The sequence below is a fragment of the Anthonomus grandis genome, assembly GCF_022605725.1.
Source record: "Anthonomus grandis grandis chromosome 1 unlocalized genomic scaffold, icAntGran1.3 Chromosome32, whole genome shotgun sequence".
Lineage (NCBI taxonomy): Eukaryota > Metazoa > Arthropoda > Insecta > Coleoptera > Curculionidae > Anthonomus > Anthonomus grandis.
The window spans coordinates 396,225-408,500 of NW_026088427.1; the positions used below are offsets into that span (position 1 = coordinate 396,225).

A 12,276-nucleotide genomic window follows, 5' to 3' on the forward strand; every position below is an offset into this window, starting at 1 on the left:
TTTTAAATAATTTTTCATTTTATTTCAAGGATCCGATGTAACTTTTTTACGAGAAAAAAAATCTGCGAAAAAAAGATATTTTCCAGGCACTGGAGTAAGTTTTATATATCCCATAAAATTGGCGTATTTTATAAGTGATTTCCAGGCATTTGACGTCATTTTACTATTTATTTCAGAAAATTTTGTCATAATTTTTATATATTCTCGGCTTTAAGTGTTATTTTTATTATTTTCCAGGCATTCCAGATATTTTTTCATAATATTTAATAATTTCAAATATGTTTTTAAGTATGGCAGAAATATGAAAAGAAAAGATGATTTCCAGGCATTTGACGTCATTTTTAATCTCAATTAAAAACATAACAGGAATAAGTGCCTATACTTCTAAGACTTTTGGACTCAATAGCTACGTTTACAACGCGTGTACAAAATAATTGGATCAAATGACGTCATGAGGACTATTTTTTCGGTGTGAATGGCAGCGTACTAAAATTTGATACTCGAATCTGATGCGTCCCAAACAGGGTAGGTTAATTTTTTTTTCGGTGTAAACAGTATATTTAGACAATAACACTTTTAAAGATTTAAAGGTTATGTCCTATAATTCTTCGTCTAAACTGATAAACTCCCTTCAACTGATCTTTTGATCATTTAACCCTCAAAATCAATCCTTGTAAACAAGGCTGTACTAAATAAAAATAGTCTATCATTTGATCCATGGATCTAATCCCTGCATTGTAAACGTAGCTATTGATACTACTAGTAAAGTCCAGTGCAACGATATATTAGAATGGTCACCCGTCAAAACACCAGCATTCCACCTGCCAAGTGACCATTCTAATATATCGTTGCACTGGACTTTACTAAACCATTTTTAATAACAATTTGAAAGTACAATAGTGGAGTTTTTCTTAGAACGTACGTATTGATTTAACACATAAATCATATCATAGTAATTCAACATACTAATTATCCTTTTACTAAAACATTTCACTTACCACTTGTGCCTGACTGATCTTGCTTAATGGTCCAGATAGCATGGACGCAAAGCCTCTCTTAGTCTTAACCCGGACAGCGAAAGTGTACGTGGAAGCAGAATCGTTCGTGTAAATAAACGGAGGATGCTCAACGGTAAACTTCTGAGCGGTCGATTCGTCCATTGTCGTTCCCTCGTTAACTAAAACTTCATAGGTAAGCGGTAAGTTGAGTTTCGCCTCGTGTTCCCTCCAATAAACGAAGAAACTGCCGTTCACTTCCGGTACGACTTTCACCTCGAACGGAGGGGTCAAATTTGGTGCGGCATAAACGACCGGTTCGGTACTTTCAGCTTGGGACACGTGTGTGCGTACTGTTACGTTGTAGACTGCCCCCGGTTGTATTGCTACGGTGTGGACCAGTTTTTTGCTCACGCTTATTACCCAGGTCTTTTTAGTCGTTTGCTCGCTGATTGAGATCTAAAATTAATGTTTTTTTTTATTTAAAAAATCTATGAAGGTAGTAATTCTGCTGTTTGCTAATTTAGGTTTAAATCTGGTCTAGTTGAAAATTAAGGACATGCTTTTTGATTGATTTTCTACCCCTCTCTCTTTTTCACGGATGTCTTCGAGCTAATGAATGGCTTAATCACAGAAGCTACATAATTTTGTGACAGTTGGGTAATTGTTAATTACTTTTATCATTAAAGTCACAGCTAGATAATTTATAAGGTAGTTATTGGTAGTAGGTTGGAAAATGTCATATACATTTTCAATTCTGTTTAAAAATCAATTTATATAAAATAACGCGGTCTGTTAGATCCAAAGTTTAACTGCAGATTTGCTTTTTTTTGTAAAACACTAGGAAGTAAATTGAAACCTTTTGGTGCTATACAGTGCATCCCAAACGTTATGTCTAAATTCATTTAAAATTAAGCCATGGGTTTTTTTGTAAAAAGATGAAACCTTTCCCAATCGGTGGATAGGAAGGAGAGGACTCGAACGAATGGCCTGCTAGGTCGCCTGACCTAACACCAATGGCCCTTTTTTTTTGTGGGGATACTTCAAGTCGAAGGTATTTTTCAGAAGCCTATTGTTAATAGGCGAAATAATCTAGACGACGTGAAAGAAAGGAATCACAGAGAAATGCAAGCAATGATTGAAAATGTGCAACGAGAGTTTATTGATCGCCTTATTGGATCTTGTCAAGCCGTAAATGGCAACCATTTTGAACATTTCTTTAATTTCAAAGAATAACAGCTAGCACGGACACTAAAATGGCAAAAGAATGAGTACTCGAGAAACTCCGCGAGACGAAGAAGAACAAGTAAAGATGGTACCTGTTGACACGTGTTTTTGTTTTTTGGCTTCTTCAGGGCAGGGCAACCAAAAAAGCAAAGGATAACGTGAGAAAAATAACATATCAGGGATGACGAACAGGAGCAAACAACCATTTGTGTACTCACCTCTATTAAGTGCAGTTTCGGAGGAAAAATACAGCATCCACTATAAAGAAGCATAAGCTACCTGTGTGATACAACCTTAACCCGAGTGAATACAGTTTGTACAGTCAATAAAACTTTTCACTTTGGTTTTCTGGCTGCGCTGCCCTGCCCTGAAGAAGCCAAAAAGCAGAAACACGTGTCGGCAGGTCTTTATTTGCTCTGCTTCGTGTCATGGAGTATCCCGATTAACCTATTCTTTTGCCATTTAAATTAATTTTTGTTTTTTTTTTATTTGTTACATGAATCGTGTTTTTTTCGATAATCATCCCAAAGATGCTGGTCATACACTTTTATAAACACAAAATCTACAGCATCACAAATTGAGTCCTTGTTCTGCATCGCAAAGAAACGAAATTTGGTGTAAGGTGAAAAAGCAAGCATTGTTGAATAAACCATATCTTCAGTAGGTAATTCTTCCTTGAGATAAGGTTTTTCTGGTAGAGGCGGATGAGTGAAGCTTGATTAGCACACATCTCGTGAGAGTATTCTGAGATGATGAGATGAGAGATGATGAACACATCTCGTGAGAGTATCCCTCTCATCTCTCCGCTCTACCAGAAAAACCTTATCTCAAGGAAGAATTATCTACTGAAGATATGGTTTATTCAACAATGCTTGCATTTTCACCTTACGCCAAATTTCGTTTCTTTGCGATGCAGAACAGGGACTCATGCAGGTAGAAAAGCCTTAGACCTGGCTAGAAAATCATGGCTGAAAGAAAAAATCAAAGAAAAAAAATGGGATGCTGTAGATTTTGTGTTTTTACCTTTTATAAAAGTCTTGACCTTAGGTATTGGACACGATGCATACGTGTATGTATTTTCCACGCGAAATTTGAAAATGAAATAAAAAGCGGTGCTTTCATTTGAAAAAATGAAGTGCATGGTCGAAATTTATTTTTGAGAAATCCTGTATATACAAACTTCACGTACAAAAAAGGGCAACTTGAAATAAAAATCGACGGGTACGATTTAATTTTTGGTACTAGCAGTCGATTTCTTGTACCCTGGGAATGGCTAATATGATCAAACTTTATTTTATTTTTATTAATATGCAATAACAGAAGTTGCACATATAATTCTCGCATATCTAAAATTTTTGTTTCTTTAAACAATATTTCTGTTGGATACATTTTATTTTTTGCAAAAATTGAATGACGTTTAGTCCCCTTCACACAGATATAGATAACATAATTCAGTTGTAATTGTAAATCGCGAAAAGTTCTTTTATATTCAAATAAAACAATATTTAAACTTTGATATTAGCTCTCTTAATTTTTCAGTAACATGTTTAACGCAAAGATCCCATTTTAGATCCTGGTCAAAAACAATAAATTTAATACAATGTGTCTCGGGTATAGCAATATTTTGAGTTATTTCTAACGGTCCCATTTTAGGAAGATTGTGACTGTAGGATATAAAAGTAATATATTAAGTTTTTTAAATATTAAGTAATAATTTATTGCCTTAAAACCACTTAGAAATAATCAAGAAGTCTCTTTCTGCAAAGATTTTTAGTTGTTGCCATATCTGCGCTGTATAAAAAATTACAGTATAGCAATAACTAATAATTTTTTCCGACGTTGTCAAGTTTTCATAGGCTATTTACATATGTAACAAATAAGAGCGGACCCAAGACAGTTTTTTGAGGAACTCCGCAAGGGACAATTCGAGACATGCTTTGACCTTGCATTTACTTTCACAATTTGCCTACAATTTAAAAAGTAACTTTTTAATAATTTTTGAGTAGTTCCTCTGATGCCGTAATTGCCAAGTCTATCAGAATTTTTAATAGTTATATAAATAAGCAAATGAATACATCTATAAAATGTCTATGTACAATGCTTGTATATATCAATGATCTGAATAATAAAAAATGTGTCTTCTTTAATTTGTTCTTAAATCTTTGAGTATATTTTTGTCTCTTGGAGACAATTAGGGCTGAGTAAGGTTTTGATGTTGTTAGATAAGTTATATTTTAGCCTAGAGGCTTTATATTTAATACAATCAATTAGTATATGCTGGACTGACAGAGTTAGATTGCATGTTTCACACATTGACTGGTTAACTTTTTCTACTAGATATTCGTGGGTGATTTTTGTGTGGCCTATTCTATAAGTCTGGTTATCACTACTCTGTCTTTTCTTGTGACGTTTGATATTTTATTTCCCAAGAAAAATTTGTCTTTGATTGTATATAGTTTATTGTTCTCGTCTTGAAGGTCCCAATCGAGTTGTATTAGACTTTTAATAATATTAAGAGAGTTATTAATATCTTTTGCATAAAGAAGTATGGGAATCGCATTAAGTTGTTCTTTGGCGAGTAAGTCGGCTTTTCCATTTCCCTTTATTCCAATGTGATTGGGGACCGAGATGAACATGATATTATATTAACGTGAATATGCGTTTTCTAATTGGTGCTTAATTTCAAGAGCAAGTGGGTGTTTTGGGAGATACGATTCTTTATACACTACAGTATCCAAACTTTTTTTTAATTATTCAATAGATACATTGTCCACGAAAGTCTGTACACTTTCCACCACTTTTCGTTTAAATATTGAAATTCTACATTAATAAATGAAAAAATCTACTTACTTCATAAGACATCTTATCTCCACCTAAATAACAGCTGGGTTCCCAGCTAATAACCATCTTAAACGGATCCGATTGGTCGGGTTTCACTGTCAGTTTAGTTGGCGGAGCTTTAGGACTAGACGTAGTAGTAACGAAGGAGTAATGATTCAATGGACCGATACCGTATGGACCCACTAAACCCACGGCGAAGATGTACATCGAGCACGGCTCAAGGTTCGTTATTGACGCGCTCAAGTTGGTGGTTTGATATTTGGCAGCTTGAATTTTGATAAAAAATTATAAATAAAACGCGTTTTTTTTTTGGGTTAGAAAAACTGAACTTACGTTGGAAAAATGATTCCCGAATCATGTCACGTCCGTAGTACACGCCGTAGACCCAATTGGTTTTTCCGTTCTTCTCTGGTCGCTCCCAAGTCAGTTTGACAGTTCCGCTATCTTTGGTGTTTATCACTTGGGTGATATTTACCGTTGGTAAGGGTGAACCTAAGGTGATCGCCTCCGCCCGGGTATATGGACCGTCTACGCCGTTTCGGAACGCGTAGATCTGTAATTAATAAATTTTAAAGTAAATAGAGTATAACCTCGATATACTCGAAGGTATCAATTTTCATATATTTCAGCCTCTCTATCTCTAATTTTCAAAAAAAGTTCTAGTCAAGCCTCAAAGCAGAATTTGCCCGGAGCAGGTCCAATATTGCGACAAAAAGCAAAGACTTTTGCCGAGAAAATGATCGTAACTTGAAAGCCAGTTCAGGGTGGCTTGAAAAATTTAAAAAGAGGTAAATGTTAAACTGAAATACGAGAAAAATTATTGCATAAAATCGCTGTAAAGAGGAAAAAATGCAGAAAAGTTAAAATGTTTATCTTTGGATAAAAAATGGAAGTACGACATTTAGATAGCTTCAAACGACACCTGTGGGTATGGTTTCAGCACCTATTATTATCAGAAATATTGTAAAGTTATTTGATTTGTATGTCGTTTTTAAATTGAGACATGGAATTGTGCTTGGAGTTCATTTTTGGAAAAATATGTCTACTGTATCGGACATGCACCGTGGAGAATGGTTCTTCTCCTCTAAAATTCTTAGTAATCCGGAACTAATCAAATCCGTGGTTATTTTGATAAACTTGGAGACAAATTTGGCTTCATTTCTGCCGTTTAACATAAAATTACTTTAAATAGTCCATCAATTAAGCAAAAGTACTACCCTGTTCCTTCTTATAGACAAAAAAAATATTAATGAAGAGTTAGATAAAATTTGAAGGGTACTTGATGGCAAAATAGTAAAGAACAAATGACTTTTACTGTTCCTGATAGTGGTCTTTTTCAATTTGGACTTCGAAGCGCTCCAGCCACAATTCAGAGGCTAATTAATACTATTTTGAGTGGGATTTTTAAGCGATTTTGGCAAACGGGTTAATTTTGACGTACATTCTGCAGATCTGAGTTAAAATATTGGAGTTATGTAATACACAATTCAGGAATATCTGTTGATAGAAGCAATTAAAGTCGCCAAGTGCGCTATTTTGACATATGGTACAAATCGTACAATATTGATTCTAGTCTCCTCTTATTTTCGACAAAGTTCAATAAGATCAAATGATGGATTTATTGGTTGAAGAGTCAATCTTTCCTGAAAAAAAAGGAAGAATGTTAGATTTTAGAACTTTTAACCTTGAATTGTCATCTATTGCTGTTGGGATTGTATCAAACAAGACAGTAACATACAAACCAGGTGATTCTTCAAGGGTCCTGAAGAACCAAATGAAAATAAGGCTTTATTTTCACGCATAATTTTGGCTTTTTGGGGTCAGCTTATTTTATCAAACCTAAAAGCTTTATTTAAAATGTATTAATTAGAAAATCATGACTTCCAACGTGCTGCCAAGTTTCCCTGCTTAATTCAAAGAAAAAGTAAATATTTTGGGAAACTTTGTTTTTTTCCGCGAAAAATTCTGCTTTTTGTCGACCACTTTTTTCCTATCACACTTAAAAGCCTTATTTAAATAGTACCAGTAAGAGAACCGTAACTCCTACCACGCTGCCAAGTTTCACCTTTCAATTGATAGAAAAAATGAAAATTTGAGGGAATTTTGTTTTTTTTTCGGCGGATAATTTTATCGTCAACTTTTCTATCAGACTTTAAGCCTCATTTAGTAAGAGTACTATATATTCTACCACGCTGCCAAGTTTCACCGCTATATTCAAAGAAGAAGTGAAAATTTAGGGAAACTTGTTTTTTTTTTGCAGCAGCAAACTCTTTCTCTTATATGGGTGAACAGTGTCATGGAGGTAAATTAACCAAGGAAAAAGTAGAAAGAGTAATGTGTTTACTTGATGCCAATATGGCGGAAACAGAAACGCTAAAAGTACTTTTGATTAAAACGAAAACCAAAGTTAAAGTACCACTTAAAAACACTTAATACACCTCCTTTAATACCCATGGTTTTAAACAATATTTTAATTAAAGTGCAACAGTATGAAATGCTCTTGTCGGATCCAGGAAAAGCGCCAACGTCTTATATCCATCCTCAAAACTCTCTACTATAAAATCTGTTATCTCAGAAATAGCATCAGAACTTTTCTCTAAACCCAAATTGATACGTTGTAATTACATATTTCTCTTCCAAGCAGAGTCTCAATTTAATATAATTTTCTAGGATCTTATTAATTGTGCTTGGTAACGGTATTGACCCATAGTTATTACAAAAAGTTTTATTTTAAATCGATAATTGTTCTGTGTATTCCCAAATCAATGATAAATTAAAATTCATTCTTTCAATGTATAATAAAAAGCTGTAAATATCATTATCGAAATTTAACAATTTACATTTTACAATTTACATCTTGGATAAAACAAAAATAAATCACATACTTTCACAACCAAAATCGATCTTTTCAAATATGTTGGAACGTTGTGGCCAGTATTTGGAATGTGGATATAAGCCAGACAACGATCCAAAATTGTTTTACAAAGACCGGTCCTGGAATCAATAACTTTTATGATAAAGAGCATGAAATTCCAATAGCTGAATTAAAGCATGTCATCACTGATGAATGGCAACTATTCTTAGACGTTGAAAAGTTATTGATAAAATGTATGGAAGTGTGTAATATAAAAGGTGTAATTTCAATGGATGATCTTATAAATCCGATGAAGATTAACAATAGATGATGAAATTGTTAGCAATGCAGTCAACCAAGAAGAACGAGAAGAAACTATGGAAATTTTAGATAAAAATGATAAAGAAGATCCTAGTGAAAATGTTATCCTAAAATAAATTCAACTGTTTAAATGTTTTTGACACAAATGACCATATTTTTAATTTATTTTGCCCAAATGATAAAGTTGTACGAATCCAACTGTTTTAAAAATAAAAATGTTTCAAATGAAATGTTTTATATGTAGGTTTTTATGTTAATTTTATCTGATGATGACGCTAGCTAACGTCAAAACGTTGTCATTGATTTAAACTGATCCAGTGGACGTAATTTACAAAATCAATATTAATCATTAGTTTTACATACTTACGTTAATATAATAAGCAACTCCAGGCGCCAAAGTTATAGTAATATTCTGATTTTTCGTGGTATAAGAGGGCAACTGAGGATACGAAGACGATTTAGCCGTGACGTTAATCGCAAATCCGTCCGGTACACCGTTGTAGGTCCATCGTAGCCGCACTGTCGTATTAGTTACTTTTACTAGTAAATTTTGAATCTCGTTAATACTGGCCTCACTGTCGAACGTTAATACTGACGGAGCGGACGGTTCGCTCTCGTATTTGCTATTAAAAGCTTTTACCTGAAATTGAAATAAACAAACATGCAATTAATATTTTTAAACGAATATATCCAAGAAAACTCACCATAAATGTATAAGTTTGATTGTGTTTGAAATCCGAGGATAATAGATGGGAGGTTTCATTAATGCCGCTCAGTTTTATCGGCCTGTAAATATCCGGAGAGGAGTAAATAATTTGGTATTGCGTGATGATTCCGTTCGGTTTTAAGGGTCTGTTCCAAGACACTAGAATCGCGCGATTTTGTTGTTTTGCTTTCACGTTTGTCGGAGGCGATGGTATTCCTGCAACAATTTATAGATAGTAAAACTTATTGAGATAGTTGTCCGTTTATTAGAGAAATTGCATTTAATTGGGTGAGTACTAGAGTACTGAAACTGAAATGATAACTTTGACTACTTCCATTATTGGACTTTGGATATAACATTCGCTTATAGTAAATGCCGACTCAAATACCCAAAAAATACTCCCGCAAAAAAAAAACGCAAAAAGTGGCGTTAAACAGAGTGATATTTGTCGTGAACTTTGCCAAAATTAATCGTCTGAATAATTTGCAAAAAAGGGAGAAGACATTTTATCATCATATGGTATGCAAAGTGTAAAATACTTTTACGGTGGTTTATGCAAAGACAAGAGAGCGTTTCATTAAGTGGTCCTATTCTTAAATTCCGATAAGAAAAAGCTAGTGAAATGGTTAGTAAAATTGAAGACAATTTTTTTGATGTTCTAAAAGTCCGATGTTCCTCTAAACCAAATTAAATTGGTCTTTATGCCTCCCAATACCAGTTTAAAGCTGCAACCAATGCATCAACGAATAGTTCATTCATTGAAGAGTCATTACAAAAAGAAAATAATAATAAAACATTTATAAGATTTTAAGACAAGACTTTTTAGTGAGTCTCTTAGATACTGTAAGGTTTATATATCTGACTTGGCAGGAAGTGAGTAAAAAATCATTGCAAACTGTTTTAGGCATGCAGGATTTTTCTTAAATGGTTAAAAAAACATACTATTAATCAAGAAAATACTGATATTCAAAGATCCGTTTGAGTAGAAATAAGAAAAAGGATAATGACTTTGAAAAAATCATTACTATTGATGACCATGTTATTTCAACCGAATATTTAAGAAAGAAGCAGATTATTCAGTCAGATTCAAAAGGAAATATAAACTAAATAAAATTAAGTTTAGAATAAAACTAACGTTGCCTCTTAATTTTTTTAGTATTTAATGTAGAAGTCGTAAATGGTGATAAAAGAAGGATCTTAATGAGGATGTTGAATTCAATATTCCATCAATTAGGAATATGACCCAGAAAATGACAGAAAGTTCAAGAAGTTTGGACTAGAGTTTCTACCCTAAAAGGATATATATAAATGAAATTTTTTCTAAGAGACCTATACAAACCAAAATTTCTCAGTATAGTTACATATACGTAGATTATAAACTGACATAACTTTAGCAGTATATATTATAAAAAGTATACGTTTTGTTTATTCTTATAATAAAAGTCAGTTATAATCTGATTGCTGAATAACATGCTGCTGTTTTTCTTTTAAAATGAACTTTAGGTATAATGAACCTATTTTCATGTATTTTTTAAGCTTTCTATATTTACTCTGTTTAAATCACCTTAAATTTCCTGCCAAAACTTACTTTTAACCTCTAAAAAATTTGTTCAACCTATTTCCTAGGCAGCAAAAAATAAATAATGTTATTTTAAACAAAATCTTTAAGGATCTTCAACCCTTATAAACTGTAGAAAAAAAGAATTTTTGGAGGATTAACTAATGCACTATACTAGGAGGCGGAAATAATAGTCAGTGACGTATTTTCAGCTTTAGGGCGCGCCCCGAGTGAAGCAAGGGAAGAGGGAAATAAATTCAGTGGCGGCAACAATTTCTCTTTAGTTATTATTTATAATGCCTATTATAATGGGATGGTAATAAAGAGGTAAATATGTACTTCCTGTCTTCAGCTTATTTCATACAAAGAGTTTCTAGTTTTAAAAGATAAAATGATTTGAATTTCACATATGGGCTTAGTACCTTTACTATATTTAAAAATTCCTATTTATATATATATTCCTAATTATATATATAATTCCTATTATTCTGTTTTTGAAGATGGTAGACATTGGTAGAGTAGTGATAAATAGATTTAGTTTACATAAATTAATAGATACAGTTTACACTTGATAACGGTTGGGATACTACCAACCGAAACGTCGTGTTAAATGTTAAAATAAAGGCATTGCAAGTTCGAGAACCTATTTATTACTTTCCTATTATTCTAATTACGGGTAGAATTTTTAGTAAATAATCAGCGTCGCAAACCCTAAAACTCTTTCAGGTAGGTCAGGTACCTATAGTCTGCAGTACTAGCTATAAGGGTTCTATCCCTAAAATATCCGTTACGCAGGTATCCACACTTTAATTCTCAGGTAAGTTATAAGTTGCAGCATAGATAAAAATTACGTATTTAAAAGAAACACAAAGCCAAAGTCAAACTAAAGATAATAGACATAGTTTTCGACGATACATATGTTTTAACGCTTAACATAGACGTAAACGTTATCTTAGACATACAATATAACATAGACGTAGATGTTATTTGACAGCTCCTGAAATAGTGTTTTCGGAATAGGCAACACGTTTACCGCTATACGTAACGATAGCGATAAGCTTTTTTTTTTCATAGATATAATAATAAACAGTTTCTTTTCTTTCTGTATGTTTATTTCTTATCCTAAACTGTGTATAAGTTTTTGCTCTGTGTAATGCCGTTGATTGAAATATTATAATAGGTAGTAATATTTCATCCATTGTAATACGCCATCCAAAAATCCAGAGTTACTACCTATGTGGGTAATAATCAGCCGACGGCCTTTACCGGAAGGACATTTCAAGCCTGTGAGCTTGTGACATTTAAGTCCTGCCATACTTTTCAGCGAGTGTGTTCCTCATTTAACCAAGTCTCGTCAGTATAATATATCTTATTCCCTTTAAGCTTATGGTCACGTATTTGTTTTAAAAATTTTCTTCGCCACAACACAATGTCATCTTTCTCAATTAAAAAGCTTTTGTGATTTCGCTTCAAATACCGGAAGTTTAAACCGCGTAATGTTCGCTTTAAAACTCCAAGGGATATTTTGGGTAAAGAATCATCATCATCTACTTCAGCCTTAATTTTCTTTAGTGTTGACATTTCATTTTTAAAAAAAAAACTGTGCACTTTGCGGCGAAGTATATATTTTATATCATCCTCTAGAACAATTTTCTTTCTACCTCTTGTTTCCTTTTTTTGCTTCTTGTTATTAACTTTCAGCGATCGGAAAACTGTCTTAGGACATAATTTTGTTAAACTTCCGCACAAATTTGCTGCGCCTTCTGCACATAAA

At 33.1% G+C, this 12,276-nt stretch overlaps 1 protein-coding gene across 1 annotated transcript in view; it reads right to left on the reverse strand.

Annotated features, from left to right (window-relative positions):
* The window catches only part of LOC126749381 (sortilin-related receptor-like), a 76,383-nt gene that overhangs the window by 6,808 nt on the left and 57,299 nt on the right, over positions 1-12,276 (reverse strand). Inside the window, 5 exon segments of the mRNA XM_050459049.1 lie at positions 999-1,454; positions 5,073-5,329; positions 5,397-5,616; positions 8,606-8,878; positions 8,943-9,160. Coding sequence (XP_050315006.1) covers positions 999-1,454; positions 5,073-5,329; positions 5,397-5,616; positions 8,606-8,878; positions 8,943-9,160 — 1,424 coding nt within the window.